Source organism: Onychostruthus taczanowskii, unplaced genomic scaffold, assembly GCF_017590055.1.
Source record: "Onychostruthus taczanowskii isolate IOZ18803 unplaced genomic scaffold, ASM1759005v1 scaffold2, whole genome shotgun sequence".
NCBI classification, from domain to species: domain Eukaryota; kingdom Metazoa; phylum Chordata; class Aves; order Passeriformes; family Passeridae; genus Onychostruthus; species Onychostruthus taczanowskii.
This window is the reverse complement of record NW_024499239.1, coordinates 24,596,683-24,614,631: the sequence shown is the minus strand read 5'-3', so window position 1 is coordinate 24,614,631 and position 17,949 is coordinate 24,596,683. Positions and strand designations below refer to the sequence as shown.

The following is a 17,949-nucleotide window of genomic DNA, read 5'->3' as shown; positions in this document are numbered from 1 at the left end:
GCTCCTGCTGTTTCAGTCTCCTGTTTAAATATCAACTGCAGCTGGGCAGTACAAAGCTCAGTCTTTCCCATGACCTCAAGAGTTAAAACTCTAATTTACTTCTTTCAAGGAGCAAGAAAGCAAGACCTCACTGATGTGATTTATTAATTTGTACAGCATTAAAAAAAAAAAAAAAATCTATCTTTGAGTATAGGATATGTACAAAACTGGTGTAAGAGCACATCCTGTCCTGGATCTCTGCCCTGGTAGGTTTCTTGTCAGAGCTGCTCTGCCGTAGTTCTAGAACATCAGGTATTTCTGCCAGAAAGGTAAACTTTGGTTCAACTTTTGAGTTTTTGCTCAAGCATTATCAGAATACAGCCAGCTTTAATATCAGTCATTTATTAGAGACAGTTTCCAGCTGTACAAAGTGTAATTTAACATCCAGACTCCCAACACCTGTCCCAAAACACCAAAAGGATGAGGAATAACACCACAGGTGCCGAGTATTGCATTACTTCAGTGTTTATATACAGAATAAACTCAGTATTTAAGTAGTTCAGCAAAGTTAGATGGAAAGGAGTGACAGCTGGTGCAGGGTCAAGTGACAGGAGGCCCACAAGAAGTCTTGCTGAAGCTGTGGAAGTCTTGTGCCTGCCTGAGCAACCCCCAGGGTGCACAGCACCCCTCCCTGCAGCCCTCCACCCTCAGTGATGCTGTTTATCAGGAGCCAGCTCTTGCAGGGGTGCTGGGGAGGAGACCTGGGGTAGCCCACGCTGTGTCCCACCTCACCAAGAGGATTTAACAGCTGCCAGCTGGCACCTGGGGACGGCGTCTTGCCACGCAGGTCCCGTATCAGAACACTCCGAGCATTCATCAGTGCTGCAGCACCTCCCAGAAGCCATTCCTTCAGTAATTCCACTCCTTCCAAAGCCTCCCGGTATCATGGCAACAGTTGCTCCCAGTTTTCCCAAGAGGAAGAGGGACAGCTACTCTCGGTCACTGTCACTACTGTCACTGTCGCTGCTGTCACCATCCCACTTGATACTCTCCAGTGCCTTCCTGTGATATCAAACAGATCAGTCATCAGTCACCTGTTGGGACTTGTGCTTGAAAAGAGATCCCAAAACACAAGGCAAACAGAGAATATTACGGGCTGTCTAATGCCTACTGTCCCCAAAGGACAAGTGCACCCTTGGTGGTGGAAGCACATGCTCTTGGAAAAGCCAACTCCTTCAGCTGCCCTCCAGGTGGTGAGCCAGCTGTCAGGGGTGCTGGTGTTTATTCCCTTGGAGCACATCTGGCTCCAAACTGGTCCCTCAAGCCCTGATCACCATCTGAGGATCACCTGGGCTTGCTAAAGCAGTGCAATGAGAGGTGACCACAAGCCTCAGAACCTGGCAGCCACATTCAGGGCCATCCTGCACCACCCTCCTGCTTCTACTGGGCTGCAGCAGTGTCTTCAGGCAGCCAGACCCAGCTAGGAAAAGATTCCAGGAAAGGAAGGCAATAGCAGGACTGAGCAGTGGATAAGGCTAACCCCACCATGGAAAACTCCCTTTCCTCCTAGGTGGGATGGATACAGCATGGAATCAAAAACTGAGGGGCCATTTCAGTCCTGGAGTCAACACACCAGCACATCATTCTGAAGCCAGCTGTCTGCTCCCTTGTCAGAGAAGCCTTTCCAAAGATGTTGCCCCACCAAGACCCTGTCTAATGTACCCCTTCAGCAGTAACATGAAACATTCCAACTTACTTCTGTGTTTCAGAGAGTTGAAATTCCTCCTCTGTTCTGCTTTTCAGCCTTTGAGATAAAGGAAGTCCAAGGGATGCTGCCAGCTTTACCATCTTAATTGCCTCATCTGGGCAATTGTTTTGCTTAGCACAGTTCAAGAACTCGTCCATCACCTTTTCACTGCAAAGGGAAATGGTGACTGTTCTCAGAGTCACAGGAGAGGTGCCCATTAATTTATAGCCCATGCTTTAGAGAGGGAGAGAAGGTGACATTTTCAGGTCAACCAGTTCATCTCTGCTCCTGCCAGGAACTTCACCTCTGGTACAGAGGGAAGACTATGTGGTAAGTTTGGGAACTTCTGTCCCAGCAGAAGAGAGCAGGCACAGAGTGCCACTAGGCGTGCAGCCTTTGGTACCACACACCCTCATGGTGCTCACGGGGGCAAGCTCCAACTTTATTTAAAAAAAACCCACACCCAAACAAAACCCATTACTATTCCTTACAAGTTGTGTTCTACTTCAAACAATTCCCTCCTCCAGAATCCCAAGACAAGCAAGCTGGTGTAGCCCAACAGGGAACCACCTAAGATTTAGCATTTGACTCAACAGACTTGTGTTCAGAAATCCAGGCACCTCTGAAACACCCGTGCTTGGTTAAGAGTGTACTGGGATATTTCTGAGCACATGAAACCAGATATCTGTGAGTCCTGCTCAGTCTGATTTGCACAGCTGAGTTCATCAGTGGCACTGCTCTCCATGGCCCAGAGCTTCAGACACCAACCACTTCAGTCCCTCCCACTTTGCACTTTCAACGTGCTTGAAACAGGTATTCCAAGACAGAAAGCTCTTGGAATATTTCCACTGGATAAACAAACAGCCATGCTCACAGGGACAGACACACATTCATGTTCTGGAAATAAATGGACCACTACTATCAGTTACAACTGGAGGTTGGACTACCTGACCTTTAAAAGTCCCTTTCATCCCAAACTATTCCTTCATCCCTTAATTCAGGATCTCAGCCAAAGGGGAGACTCAGTAAGTGAAGAACCTAAAAATACTTACGTGGGAATCCTATTGATTTTCTGGAAATGCTCCATCATGTTCCTGTTCAAAAGAAAACAAAATCATTAAGTTTAAAACTGCACATAACAGGAACAGACAGATATTCACCCTGATGGATGAGCCTCCACTGAAACACAGCTAAGCTCAAATCCATAAATCTTCCCCGTGGATCTCATGCTGTATCCTTGCAAATGCCATCTGTATGAGCTAACCTCACTGATTAGTTTAACACAAAGTATCTTACACTCTGCAGAAAATGGTAAGTGTAGCTGGTGGCAATTTTCCTTTAAAATACGACACATTTTTAGTATTTTAACAGACTCCTTTGTTGCTACTTCTGTGTTTCAAATTAATCACTGTACATCTGCATTTAACAGAAAATAGCTTAAAACCTTTAATCAGAAGCTAGATATTTTAACCTGTATTTCAAGTTTAGAGCATATGGGACAGTAAATTCTACCTATTAGAGTACTAAAAATAGCCTATTTAGAGTTTTGATTAGGACTGCTGCTAATTAAAAATTTAATTAAACTAATTAATCTCTATCAGTTTGAATTCCAATGAGTTCTAAAAATCAAAACTGGTGAGTTGTAGGCACTCAGCAGTGGTCAGGATCAGACCACACCTTGCCATAAGCAGCTGTACAAAGCTCTACACCAGATACTACATTGGATTCTAAACCATTTTTAAGACAGACAACTGTCACCTGGTGTCATGAAGGAACAATAAGGAAAAACCCCCATGACATTCCCTGCAGGCTTTATCCCCTCTCTTTGTCTGCACTGGCATTCCAAGGCATAGGTCATTAGCCTTTGCTTTTTGTGATTAAGCCTTGAGTTGCAGCGTCAGCAAGCCCAGAGCTCAGAGAGCCCACACGTACCAGGCATCCTGGGTTCTCCCAACCCTGGCAAACAGCACCACGACATGGCCCAGAGCACTCCCTGTCCACTCCAGCGGGACCTGCCCCGGCCCAGCAGCCTCATGGACAGCTTTGATTTCTTCAGCACAATTGGCAAATGCCAGCTGAATCTGTGAAAACATTGTGCTGTGAAGAACAAAACCTCTGAAATGAACAGAAGCTTTTCAGGGCAATTTCTCCTGCTGCTCCCACAGGCTTGCTCTGTATATGATTTAAATTTGTGAATTAAGAATCATTACACCGGGAGACAAATCTGTCACTTCTGTCAGGAGGCTGTCCCCACTAGGCAAGCTCCAAGGTGGCTTTGCAGGCACAGCTGTATTCTCCTTCAACACCCTTCAGCTTGAGAAAGCAATTACTGCAATGAAATCCTTAGCAAAAATCCTCAATTCTGCCTTGTGCTTCCCCAGAGATATGGCTGGTTGGGCTGCATCACTTCTCCAAACCCTGGTAAGAAGGGATCCTGCTCTGTTAATGTGAGGTTTCTTTATAGGCTGAAGACAATCCAAGTGGTTCAGCAGGCCTGGATAAGCTCACATGGATCTGAAAATTTGCAGTGGCAAATGCACTGGAACTGGATCTCTAGGACTGACCAGGGATACAGCATTTACCCAGTCTAGGGAAACACCACTACTCTCTACTGAGCTTCTGTGCTGATTTTGGCTGGGAGAGAGTGAAATTTCTTCAGTTTCTTCTTTCTTACTCTGGGGCTGTGTTTTGTATTTAAGATGGGAAGTATGTTGATAACACAGGGATATTTTTGTTATTGCTGGGCAGTGCTTAGAGCATCAGGGTTCCACCACCAGGGAGTGGGCTGGGGGTGCATAGGGTGTGTGGCACAACAAGGACTGGGAGGGGACACCTCTGAGACAGCTGACCCTAAATGCCCATGGGATATTTCAGACCACAGGATGTCATGCTCAGCAGATAAAGCTGGGGAAAGGAGGAATGGGGGATTCATTTGGAGTGATGGTGTTTGACATCCCAAGTAACTGTTATACATGAGCTTTCCAGGAGCCTGGCCTTCCTAGGGATGGCTGAACACCTGCCTTTGATGGGAAATGGTAACTGAGCTTGAGCTCTGCCCTTTTACTGCCCCAGCTCCCTCCACCATCTCACAGCAAGTGGCTGTGTGGGGGCTCAGCTCTTCATGGGTGTTATCAGCTTCCTTACCTCACTGGGGTGCTGGTCCCTGCTCATCAAAGACAAGAACTCCTCCAACAGGTCTTGTCTCCTGCTAAACCCCAGCTGTTTCACATCTGTTTAGAGAGAGGCAGTAGTTGGTAGGTGTGACCAGTACCCCTGTTCCCAAATCCTGGCAATATGGTCAGCACACTTTAACAAGGCAGAACCATGCTCTGCAACTGAGCTGGTCACATTTAGTTCCCTTTCTTTCCCCTCATTATCAGATCCTGTGCACCAAATACATGAACTAATCTGATTTCTTCTTGCTTTCCCTGCTGGTCTCAAGATTTCTGGGTGACAGCCCAACTACTCCCCGTGATAAAGGTCCTCAAGGTCCCCTGCACTGACCAGCCTGGTGGTGGTGATGATGACCCTGCCACAGACCAGGGCAGGAACAACACACAGAGCACTGTCTGTAACATCAATTACCAGTCCTCAGGGGGAACATGGACCTGCACTCCTGCAGGACACTCCCACAACCCCCCCCCAGCCAGAACCCTCCACCACCATCTGCTGAGGATTAAGGAGTGACTCGTATTCTTTTTTATTTTTTTGGGGCTAGATTAAATCTTAACCAAGGATCTGCAGAGGGTCCAGGTGATTCAGTACCACAGGCAAGCACTGCACCTTACCATGGCTACTCCAAGCAATGGGAAGTTTCCAAACTTTGCACTAGCTCCAGCTTTGCACCGCTCCTGGCATTTGTCAGACAAAGTGCCTATGAAGCCATGTAGCCATCACTGACCTTCCCAGACTGAAGGGATCACTTCCAACTGGTTGGCAGCATCCAGTGCTTGAAGGAGGTCCAGTATATTTTTAGGACTTGGATAGAAGAGCTGATGAAGGAAGAGAATCATTTCAGTCACCTGTCACTGCTCCATTTCTCCATGGCAAAGCTCTGCAGCTCTTACCCTGGTACACGCTTACCGAAGATGACGTTTCTTTGTACCACTTTAACACCACCTCAATTTGTTCCATCATGCACAACAATGAAAAGAATTTCGACCTAGAGAGAAAAAAACATCCTAATTCAGTGATGATTAGATCAAGCAAATTATGAAAGTACCAGCAGATGATGGTGTGCTGCTCAGATTTGTATTGCAGATCAAGGACATTTCACTGATTGCCACAATCCATGCAATCAGAAGAGCAGCAGTGTTTCTTACAATAATTTAATGCTGACACTAGATTATTGGCAGAACTAATTAGACCACTCTGTTTTAAAATATATTAAAAAAGCAATCTTCCTGCCTGATGCCAGTTTTAAGGTACCTGAATCTGTCTCAAATGCAACTTTTGGATATAAGAACTGAACTAAATTAACCTTGTTACCTATGCAAGTTCACAAGACAAGTGTGAGTCCTTGATTCAGTGCACTGACTAGGAAAACATCCCTACACAAGGAAATGATGCTGTTTTGCTGTTACCTCCAAAGCTGCCATGCAGGGTACACAACAGATTGGCAGAACCCACAACTGGTTGTTCTAGCTGTTGGATGGGTGTTGAGATAAACTGATGCTCCAAGACACTGGATTTCAGTTCACAGGCCACAAACTGAAAATAAATCCTAAGCAATCCCTGCTCTTATGAAGGATCTAATTCCCAAACTGGACATAAAATAACCAGTTGGTGCTCAATGTCTGAATCCCAGTTTGTATGGAAGCTGACAACAGCACAAAAATACCACCTCCACTTCACTCACCAGTAGCCATTTGACCGATCCACATCCAAGAATTTCCAATTGTCTCCCTTCTCCAGGGCCTTATTTAACTGATAGGCAAGCTTGATATCCTTAAGATCACAGCACTGCAATAGACCAGTCAGATTTGAAAGCTGTTACCCAATGTAACTCACAAGAGTCACAGAGGTACGTGCACAGATCACAGGCATGCAAATTACCAGTTAGGGAGGAGTCAAGCAAAGAACTGCAGAATTATGGCAGAAAGGAGGAGGTGATGAGCACAGATGAAAATGGGAGATACTGAAAGCTAAACCTTTATGACAGGATGTAAACTCACAGGCAATTCTCCAACAGCTGGAGGGGCTCAAAGGAATTCTGATGGCAAGGAAGAGGCACTTACCACTTGCATGGCGGTGTTAAAAAAGTTGGCTGAAAGGGAGCAAACAAAAATCTGTTAACTTCAAGCTTCCAAGGAGACATAAACCAGCTCGTTAACCCACCCTCCCAGAGGATGGATGAGGTATGTTCAATTGGAAACTCAATCTGTAGCTCAGTTTGACAATAGAGCTGAACTCTTCCCTTTCTTGGTAGTCTTTGGTGTGGCATGAGTTGGGTGGGGATTTTTATACACTTCTAGCAACAACTCAGAGCACAGAAAGAAACAGTTTAACACATCTAGCAGGACAGAAGCAAAGGAAGGAGGGGTACAACATTCTGACTATTTCCAGGAATCCTTCCAAAGACAAAATAGAAAGCTGATGAAGAGTGCCTTTCAACACTCCATTAACACCACGTTGTCTAGAGACCTTTCTCTGCCAAACCCATCTCCAGATGGAAGCTGCATCTCCTTCCAAAGCTACAGAAAGGCTTTTGAACTTCCCAGGGCAAAGCTGTGTACCTTCAAATGGCAGAACAAGCCAGTAACACCATGGGATATTCAGGATGTTCCCCTCCTACAGACCCACACTCCAGTTCCCCATGAAGTTTTATTTATTTGTATAAATTTATTTACATTTATAAATATTATATTTACATTTATTTATTTTTATAAATTATGAAATCTTCTGAACAGGATTAGGAAGAACTAAAATAGGAAAACTCACACCACACCTACAACAAAAACCTGCCATTCACCTGATGTGCATAATTTCATGAAACTGCTCTTCCTTAAACTGCTCTGGTAAATAACCCTAGGATTTTTTATCACATGGACTTAAAATGCTCATTCACACATGCTACACACCTACTTTTACACAGAAGCCAGTGCAGGAATGCACAGCACAATTCCCAACACTGGAATTTCCTCTTTGTCTCCAGAAATATCAGCGGGACTGAAAGAAGCAAGCTGCATGCATTTATCCTAGCCTAGTAAAACTACCTGACATTCACAGGTACCTTTTCACATAAGCTTGAAATCCTTACCATCATCAGGGTCCTGAGCAGTGAAACTTCGCTTTTCAACCTCATCTAGCACCTCAGAGATGATGTCTGATGACTGAGCATCAACTATGGGACAAAGAGACAAACATATCTCAGTTGTGCCAAGAACTTCCTTGTGAAGAGCATCAGTCTGCAAATACAATATGAAACTGGGAGCAAGCAACATAATTTTAAACAAATGTAATTTCTGTGGTGCTCCACACCAGCTGCCATATAATTTGCTCTAAAATTTGTCCTGCTATTGCCAAGATTTCCACATCAGGAGGGCAGATTCAGAAAGACAGAAGTGCTTTCTAGCAAGGAATCAAACAGTCCTGGAAGTTTGTCTGTTAGAAGGTTGCACTAGAAAAAGTATTTATACTTTATGTAATATGGTTTTAAAGTATATTATATAAATATACTTCATATTTATATATAAACAAACAAAAATTTAAAAGGGGGAAAACCAAAACCAAACTAACCCCCAAACTCCAGAACCAAACCTAGAGAAACTCCAGAGCAATTCCTTTACATTTCTTAAAACACAAGGACTGCAGTTATGGCTACTTTGCCTATTCTGTTCCTATAGCCAAAAGTCTGTGGGCATGGGATCTTAAATAGCTGGGTTCCTGCCTTCTAACACAGTTGTTTTCCATGACAACTCTAATGCACAGAAGAACTGTTGCAGGAAAACAAACTCGCTGTGAGTAGCACAATATGAAATCACACACACTGGTGAGATCCAGCCTACAGTGACTGAGTAGCATTTGCTCCCTGTATGAAGTTATCCTTTTTTTTTTTCACCCAAGCAGAATCAGGCAGCACAGGGAACAGAAGATGACACCCAATAAAGGCTGTCTTTCAATCCATAAGTGAAGTGCCTTCACCCATCACACATGAAAAGCATCAAAGCAGCTGCTACACAAGGCACAAGCCGAGAGCGCACGTACCGCCTCTGTAATACATGCAGAGGAGATGATCATAGGATGCAAGGCTGGGCTCTGGAAAGCAAAAACACTGCAGTTACTGCAACACTCCTGGCTGAGCTCTGTGCCACTGCTCTAGTTCACAGTCTGCTCCTCCAGTCAGGCAGCATGCATAAATGTACTCCAATATCTCTCCCTGCCCATGCCAACGCTGGACCAGACCTCACGTACACCCGCCTGGGAGAGGTGATATCCAACACTGGACCACCAGTTGGAGCATCCTATTTCTATGGGGGAGCAGCCAAGCTTCCCTGCTCTAAATTAAAATCAGAAATACTTCACAGCTAGTTTTCCTTTTCCTCATGAATGTAATCTTTAGCCTATCAACAAACATGTTACTGGGACAAAGCACAGCGCACAGGATACCAAGTTAATTCTGCAGATATTCTCAGTTTCTGCAATATTTATTTGGAAGAAAAAAAAAATCATCATCTAGCTCAAAAGCTTTTTTCTGTAGAGATGTAGATCTAGAGACCTGAACTGGCTTAGGTGGCTTGTGAAGTACATCTCTCCCGGAGTCAGGGAATCCCCACCATTCTGTGTGGTGCTGAACTCCTATGTTAACTGTTCTGTTCTGGAGGGGGCACTGGAATATCACAATCACTGCACATAATAAATACTCTGGTTCTCTTACCTATATCAAGTGCTTCCATTTCCTTTAATACAAATAAGGACATAGTTCTGCCCACACCACCACATCTTCTCAGGCTCTTCAGTACAGAATTAAAAGTTAGCAGAGTTGGTTGCACTTTCTGTTGAGCCATGTGAGTCAGGAAGTCCTTAAAACAAAATTCCATAATGTGAGGCTTCTTAGAGCCTCACATTATGGATCACAGTTCAGCTTTCATTTCCTCAACCTAAGCCTTCTCCCCACCTTAAAGTGAACACCTCTGCTCTAACTGATTGTTTAATCAGTACTATGTAATTTTGAATGAACAAAACCCAAGGCTACGTTACATCAGAATAAATACTGGAGAACTGTCTCTAGAACACAATGGAAAACTTTTATAGTTACATAATATTTTTCCTTACTGACGTATCATTAAAACTCAAAATTACATTTCTGTCACAAAACCATGAATTAAAATTCAAAGAGTGGTTATCTAAAACTTTACATTTACTTTATCTCCCAGCAGTAATTTCCCCAATTACATTCTGTCTAGGCAGTTCCTGGATCAGGTATGTTCTCACAAGGCAAATCACTCTGCAAAAGCCAGGTTGGATTTTTTTTTTCACATTTGCTACTCCTCCATAGTTACCTTTTCTGTTTAAACTACTGTACTTCCTTTACAGCAGAGATTAGTATCTGGGGACAAAGTTCTTGCTTTTGGTCTTCCAACAACTACAAAATTTTACTAATAAGGCAGATCCTTATTAGGAAAAGAGCCCACTCTTACCACTTCCCCACCTCTTTTGCTCTACCCTCCTTACCTTGGCTAATTCCCACCTTTCTATGAACCTCTCCTTTAGATATGGGACTGCTCTGATCAGTGCATTGAAGGTGTGCACATCAGCTGGAAAATGTAAGATAATCCATTTTAAATGACAATTTACAGCCTACAGGAAACAGTTTGTTCTAGCATGGCTCAGTTTCTGGCAAAGTCTCATGCAAACCTGTTTCCAGTGAGCCAGCCACACGCCAGCTGCACTGGAATTGCCAGTTTGCATTCAGCTCCCATGATCCAGCTGAGGTCCGTACCCCTGCGCCAATCATCACTGCCATGAACAAACACTCTGTGCCCAACAGGGGCTTTCTCTACTCAGGAGAGCACAAAAAAAACCAGGGGACACTCACCCTTGTGCCTTTCATTCAGCAAGTCTATGTACATGTCATAAGCTTTAGAATAAGCCCCGTGCTGCAAAAACAAAAATAAACCATCTCTGAGTATGTGAGATCTCAAAAGCTGAAAAAATCCCTCAGCACTGAAGAATAACTTTACCTTCACCATCCCACGGATCATTGTGCAATAGGAGTGTGCATTCCTCTCTGGCATTATCTTAAATATCCTTTCAGCATGGTTGTTCTCCCTAGAACCAATAAACAAGACACATGTTAAAGAACAAAATAAAATATACTCTTAGGAGAAGGATTTAATATGCAGAACAAAATAAGGGCTGCAACCCCAAAGACTGACACTCACATATCACACTTGTGATACTTGAAACTATTCTACAGTCACCTACCAGATTTCCTTGAACACTTTAAAATATCAGCAAACACAGGTATATTTAACAAGTAACACCTGTGAGTATGGGCTGCTAAAAGACTTAGGTCTGTTCTACAGCAACAACACAAGTGCACAACCCATGGAATATGGGAATATAGGCAACATTTTCTATACCTCCACCTGGGGCCAGATGACTGTGAACCTCTTTGAAATTGTCTCTTTGGAGTTTTCTGTTCTGAAGCATCCACCTGGAGAGTGTTTTGCAAAAAGAAGTTTCTCAGAGGTAAATTATGATTTAACATCAAATGACATAACTTGCTAACAAAACTGAAGTTCAGCAGCGTGGGCCAAAGGTGTTTTTTAATGGGTTATATAAGAATAATTTCTATCATAACATTCAGGAACCAATAACTAGATTGAGAATAATGTTTATGTTATCAAACATATTAACAGTTTTACACAAACTACTGTGGCTACTAGGTCAGTCATGGATTTTTGTAATAGAAGTATCTTCTGGGAATGTTGACTGCATCTGATCCACCTCATGGCATCTCCCACACACACAGTACAAAAATCTTGATGTCACCTTGATACACTCCCACTATGTAAACGAATAAATAGAGATCAACAAGTTTTCCATACCCCTGGTTCTTCCAAGCTCTCTTTTTCTTCCTGCTCTTTTTCAGGAGTAGGCTCACCATCTCCACAGAAGCATAACAAATCTAAAAGGCTGTTTGTGGTCTCCAGAGACACAGGGGTACCTTTAAGAAATGAGAATTTAAGACAGTCAGAGAAAGTGAAGAGCTCACCACTCTACAGCCATATAGAAAACCTGTGAACACTTTGCTCTCTTCCAACACATTCTCTAGCAAGTCCCTAACCCTTCTGTGACACCAGGACAGAATTTTAACACTGAATTAGAGTATGTTTTTCTACTGAAGACACTGAAAGGGTAGAGTTTTCCTGATCAAGTAGGAGAAGGAAGTGGCAGCTGTCAGTCAGAGCTGTGAAGCAGCACAAGCCCAACACACATCTGAAATTTCTAGTGCTTTTCATAACTCTTCCTAGGATACACCCTGCTATGAAGAACACTTTGCATGTTTCACTTTCTATGAAACATTCAAAATCAACAAAAGTATTTAATCTGCTTCCTCTTCAAGAAGCCAATTGTTCTCCTTTTCACCAAAGCAACATGTCAGACAAGCAGTGGCTAAGATTCTCCAGGAATTCCAGAGAACCACTTCACCAGACCACAGGCAGTTGTGAAAGAAGCAACAGAGTCACAAAATTGTCTCCACAGCCTGTGGCAGCTACTGAAGTATTTTTGGCACAATTTAAGCGGGGCTCCACCACAGAACCTGGCAGGCAGACATACCTGCCTGCAGAAGCTGATCAAACATGTCCACAGACTCTTTCACCATTCTGAGATGGATGCGTTCCCTCAGAGCTTCCTCGCTCACTCCTTCAGTCTGAGGTGTGAGAGCCTCGGGCATCAGGCACTAAAAGCAAACAGAGGAATCTAGTCACGAGTTCAAACCTTCTCTAGATTTCCTTACTCCTCACCCAATACACTGCTTGCAGCCTAACAACAGCAGTCCTTTGGGTGATGGACTACACACATCCTCATCCCTCACTTTGTGCCAGGAAGCAGCATCTGAAAACCACTGCTTTTCTTACTTTCATCTCAAGAACCTGATATGACACTGAACTCTCAAGGAAAAATGTCCACTACAAAAAACATAATGGAAATACAGTACTGTATTAATACTGTCTGTAAAACAGTTTAAAAGTTACCCTTTAATCTTAGTTTTGGACCAGTCCAACAGTTGATTTCAGTGACAAAGCACAAATACAATGAAAATAAAGAACAAAAGCTTACTGCTATGTTGGGCTCTGCAAAAGTCTTGTCAAAATACTGAGGAAAGTTCTTTATGATGTATTTTGCAGCATTTCTCCCAGACTCCTTTGACAATGAATACAGACGCTACACAGAAATGAGACAGAACAAGATACAGAAATACACAAATTACAAGGCTGAGAATTAGAAGAAACATTTTCTTTAACAATGAACATTCTGATGGGATCAAATTAAACTCATATAATTTTCAACTTACTAGAATCACAGGGACAACATTCCAGGTAAACATTCTGGTATTCATGCCAGTATAAGAATCTCTATTCTTTAAATGCCATTGTATTCTACTTCCTTGTTTCTCAGTCAAGAGTCATAGTTCAGACATCTGAAATGCTGCACTACTACCTCAAGCTCAAAATCATCTCATTTTAGAGAGAATATAAATTCTGAAAGCAATCTGATACCTCATTTTCTTTTGTAATCAAAACCAGGCTTCAATTAGGTAGGAGCATTCACAGCCTAGACAAAGGCAGGAGGGAAGCTATCAAGGATGTGAAAGGAAATACCTACAGAATTAGCTGCATTTCTTGGCATCAGGAAAGGGTCATCCTGGAACATGTAATGAGCAGCAGTAGGATCCTGTAGGAAGAAGAGCCCAGCAATGAGAAGTTTATAGTTACGTGCACAGCCACAACACACCTCCTCATGGAATTTAGGGCACAAAGAATTCTTCCATCATAACCATCACCAATGCACATTCTACAAAAGTTCCTCTTGTTCAAAAAGGCTTAGCCTGTTTGGAAATGGTTTAAAAAATATTTCCATTTTAAACACACACACTTGCAGGCTAATATGATGGCAAAAAGGGTCCTTTCTATAACATAACAAGCAGTAAGTGCCCTGCAAAACAAGTAGGACTCCAAGTGTAACAGTCCTGGGAAGCTGACGGGACTTGGCAACTTTTGATTCAATTCCCAGAATTCAAGATAGATGGGATTTAAGAACAGCATCACAGCATTTCCAGGTTTTGCCCAGCAAGAGCAGACACTCATTGCACTTTTTAAAGCTTTTCTGGACTGAGATTGGGAAGGACATTCTGGACTGGGAAGCTGAAGTGGTGAAGGAACTTGCTCCCCCATGTTAGTGAAAGCCTTACCAAAGCACTGCAGCTTTCTCTGGTAACTGCAGCTCTCTCTTAGCACATGAATGAGGCTTTAAGGACACAGCAGAACACCCTGGTGTGAGTCCCATCTCTCATTTATGGCCAAAGCAGAAATGAAAGGGCTCCTGAGCACAAGGGTACTGCACAGAATGGACACCCTGACCCATCTCCAGGCCCACAGAACCACTCACCCTGTTCACAGTAGAAGCCAAGGTCTGGAGCACAGCGAGCTTATCCCTAGGCACAAAGGAATTGGGTTAATTCTCAGCTGCAGACTTTGAATGCTGTGCATTACTTTGTTTGGAGAACAAGCACAGGATTATCCTAGCCCACAAGGATTTGAAATTCTAGGAAATAATATTTTTGCTGCACAAAGAAAACATCACTTCCCACAAAGAAAGAGAAAATGCAAAAATGGCCTCAGTTCTTAAACAGCTCCAGGAAAAAAAAAGATTCTGAGGAAAACCAGAAGAGCATCTGTGTTTATACAGCTATTACTCCTGCCCTTATCATACACTATCAAAGACAGATCATAGGGAAGAGACACAAAAATAATTGCTTGGAATGCTGCTCCTAGAGCATCTCCAAGGGATAAATACATTAAGTCATTCTACAGGACATGTCTTTGCAAGAAAAAAATAAACCAAAGCAAAACCAGGTATCTCAGGACTCCTGTGCCTGTGGAACCTTAAGACTTTGGTTGTTTCAGCAAACAAGGAAAGGCCAGTGGAAGTGTTTGGTGAAGGTGGCCTTACTTTAGGTTTACATGCTGACACCATTTGACCATAAACTTAATTTTTGCTGTACATCATGCAGTTCCACTTTAAGTGCTCCCAACAAAACAGGTTTTGTTCAGTTGTGTGATTCCTAAGGAGGATTTATTCAGTCAGTTATGAACAATCAAGTTTTATTTTGCTGGAAGAAACACTTTCACATGCAAACAGCCAAATGAACTTGGTTCTACAGATCTTTAGCAAATGTGATCTTCTACAAAGCAATAGAACCATGCTTAAAATGCAGTCGTTGTAAGTGCTTTTAAAAGAAATGTCAGGAATGTCATGTACATAATGTGCAGTAAGAATCAAGAATATTCAGAGCTCCAAACCAGCAGGAAAACCCCTAGTGGGACACTGCATCAAGGAATGCAGGAACCTCAACTTTCTTTTTCAGTTTTGGTGGACAGACTACATTTAGCTGCCTAACACAGATTTTTTTTTTCCAAGTGAAGATTCCAAAAGAAAACACTCACCATGTTTTCCTTCGGGGGAGCACAATTTCTTCTTGAGTTACTGCAGGTTAGAATTAACAATATTAAAATGGTCATTAGAAACAAATAGATGCCCTAAGAAAATTCTGACCCCATAAGTTGTAGCAAGGGGGGGGTCAATCCTTCTCCCAAGTGATAGGACAAGTGCAAATGGCCTCAAGTTGCAGCAGGTGAAGTTTGGATTGGATATTAGGAAAAAATGTCTTCACTGAAAAGCTTGTGAAGCACTGGAGGAGGGGAGTGGGGAGTCACAATGCCTGGAGGGAGTTAAGACATGTTGATGTGGCACTCAGGGACGTGGTTTGGAGGTGCCTTGGCAGTACTGGGTTAAGAGCTGCACTCCACTAACTCAGAGGGCTTCTCCTACCCCAGAAATTCTATATTCTACAAGAATTGATGAGTTAAGCTGATCCAGCTGAAAGTACTAAAACAAGGATTTTAAAACTACAGTCTAACACAGGCTCCTGGAGCTGCACAACTCAGTTCATGCTCTTGGAGCATGGAGCTGGTTGGTGATGAGGTAAGGAATCAAGATAATCCAGGAAACTTCTGCAAAATGAAGAAAGGGAGAGAGAAAATCCAAGGAGGGGAAGAAGGGTGTTTACATCATCTTTATCTCCTGACACACTGAGTTGTTTGGAGATCAAAGAACACACGCAAGGAACCAGTAATGAAGACATCTTACCTTGTGAATTGTCCAGAGTCTTCCCAAGAGCAGGACTACTCGAGGAGCTCCTATGAACAACCAGGGGTTTGGATTTATGGCAGTAATACAGCAAAAGCAGAATAGTGAAATTCTATACTGCAGGTTAGAATTAACTAAAACATTAGAGAGAACTGGAGTGCATTGGAGTAACTGGCAATGTTGCAGTGTTATTAACTCCAAATTATTACCACAAAACTTATATCTGATGCTTCTCTTAAGGCCCTCATTTCAAGAGGCAACTGGTTGTACGTGAAAAATTTTACTACCAAAAAAATCTGATTACTTCATATTGGGGTATAACATTTTAAAAGTAGTCTTCATGAACTAGTGCATCTTAGAAAGAAAATCACAGACATAAATCAGAAAAGATTCTTTATGCTTTGGAGACAGGATCACACTGAAAAGAGCACTTAAAAAAAAAAAAAAAACCAAACAAAAACAACTTTAGACACGAGTAGTGTTCACAGAAGGAGAAAGCCCAGAGCAAGGATGCAGAGTTGCAGATGCCCAGATGTCTCTACAGAGGTGCAGAATCTCCTCACAAAGCCAGAGCTGCAGCACACTCAGACACACGGACTCACTTTGCTGAGCATCACAAAACAGCTGCTTTGTGCTCACTGCTTCAAGTCCTGCTCACCACTGTTCACATTTTACTGCTTTCAACACAAACTAGGCTTATGTTAAAATGCTTGTACTCGTTTTGCTCATGAAGCAACCCAAGAGTAAAGCTTTACTGCAGCCCTGGCCTTCGGTGCCTCCACACTGACCTTGAGCCTGAGGAGAGGCTGTTCAGGTGCAGCCACAGCTCTGTGCTTTACTCTGGCACTGCACAATTCCAGCTGCTCCTGGGAAGCCTCATAAACCGATTAAGTATGATTTTGCCATCCCAAAAATGAGTAACGATTATGAGTCAAGTGGGACCTTTTCATTTGAGACAGCCCCTAAAGGAAACCATTGCATAGAATCACGGAATGTTAAAGTGTTGGAAGGGACCTTTACGACCTTGTTCCACCCCTGCTGGGCAGGGACACCTTCCACTAGCCCAGGTTGCTCCAAGCCCCATCCAATCTGCCCTCGAACACTGACAGGGCTGGGGCATCCACAACTTCGCTGAGCAACCTGTGAGCTCACCACTCCTACAATAAAACAATTCTTCCCAATAACTAATCTAAACTTCTCCTTTTTCGATCTGTACTCATTATTCCTTGTTACTCTTATCACTACAATTCCTGGCGGAAAGTCCCACTCTGGCTTCTCGGCAGGCCCCTTCAGACACTGGCACACAGTTCTGGGGTTTGTATGCGAAATCCCCTTCCCCAGGACGAACAGCTCAGCTTCCTGAGCCTCCGTAGCCAAGTGCTCATCCCTTTTTCGTGAGACTCAGCTCTAGGAATCGCTTAAACCCTCGAACTCTCTCCCGGGGAGACTCCGAGCCGCCCCAAATGAGGGAAGATCCCCGGGAAAGGCGTTCAAAAGCAGACAAAAACCCCAGAAGAGGCGCTCCCGCCTGCCACGCCGCCCGAGCACGCCGAGCCACCGCGCACTGCGCCTGCGCAGCCCTTCCCGCCTCACTCCCCACACCGCAGCACTGCCCGTCCGTCGATTCCTCCCCGGTGCCGCCTCCACCACCACCACCACCCGACCCTTCCCTCCCGGCAGCCCCTCACCGGCAGCTCTCCGGCCCGCCCGGGAGGCGGCACGGCCGGCCCAGCCACAGCGCCCGCTGCCAGCAGCCAGCCCCGACCCGCCGCGCCGCCATGCCGCCCCGGCGCGCTGGCCTCTGGGAAGGCGGACGGCACCACTCCTCCAGCGGGGGAGACGCC

General features: G+C 43.9%; 1 protein-coding gene and 1 non-coding gene across 3 annotated transcripts; both read right to left on the bottom strand.

The window, feature by feature from the left end:
* Window positions 1–365: 365 nt before the first annotated feature.
* PTCD3 (pentatricopeptide repeat domain 3) lies at window positions 366–17,918 on the bottom strand. Of its 2 annotated transcripts, XM_041403002.1 has the most exons (24): window positions 17,794–17,917; window positions 16,106–16,155; window positions 15,403–15,442; window positions 14,345–14,390; window positions 13,562–13,630; window positions 13,016–13,120; window positions 12,512–12,635; window positions 11,779–11,897; window positions 11,311–11,384; window positions 10,909–10,996; window positions 10,764–10,824; window positions 10,400–10,482; window positions 9,603–9,747; window positions 8,933–8,983; window positions 7,986–8,069; window positions 6,964–6,992; window positions 6,585–6,688; window positions 5,810–5,888; window positions 5,628–5,718; window positions 4,871–4,956; window positions 3,659–3,807; window positions 2,779–2,820; window positions 1,736–1,894; window positions 366–1,041 (listed from the first exon to the last, which is right to left on the bottom strand). In XM_041403002.1, exons 1-24 carry the CDS (start codon window positions 17,883–17,885, stop codon window positions 969–971), a joined length of 2,043 nt encoding a protein of 680 aa, XP_041258936.1. In that variant the 5' UTR covers window positions 17,886–17,917; the 3' UTR covers window positions 366–968. The 2 variants fall into 2 exon arrangements, with proteins under 2 accessions (XP_041258936.1, XP_041258937.1); XM_041403003.1 differs by lacking the exon at window positions 8,933–8,983 and having other exon boundaries at window positions 17,794–17,918.
* LOC121335265 lies at window positions 10,550–10,691 on the bottom strand. The gene has a single exon (XR_005952537.1). It is a non-coding gene; the product is annotated as a small nucleolar RNA SNORD94 (small nucleolar RNA).
* Window positions 17,919–17,949: the final 31 nt, after the last annotated feature.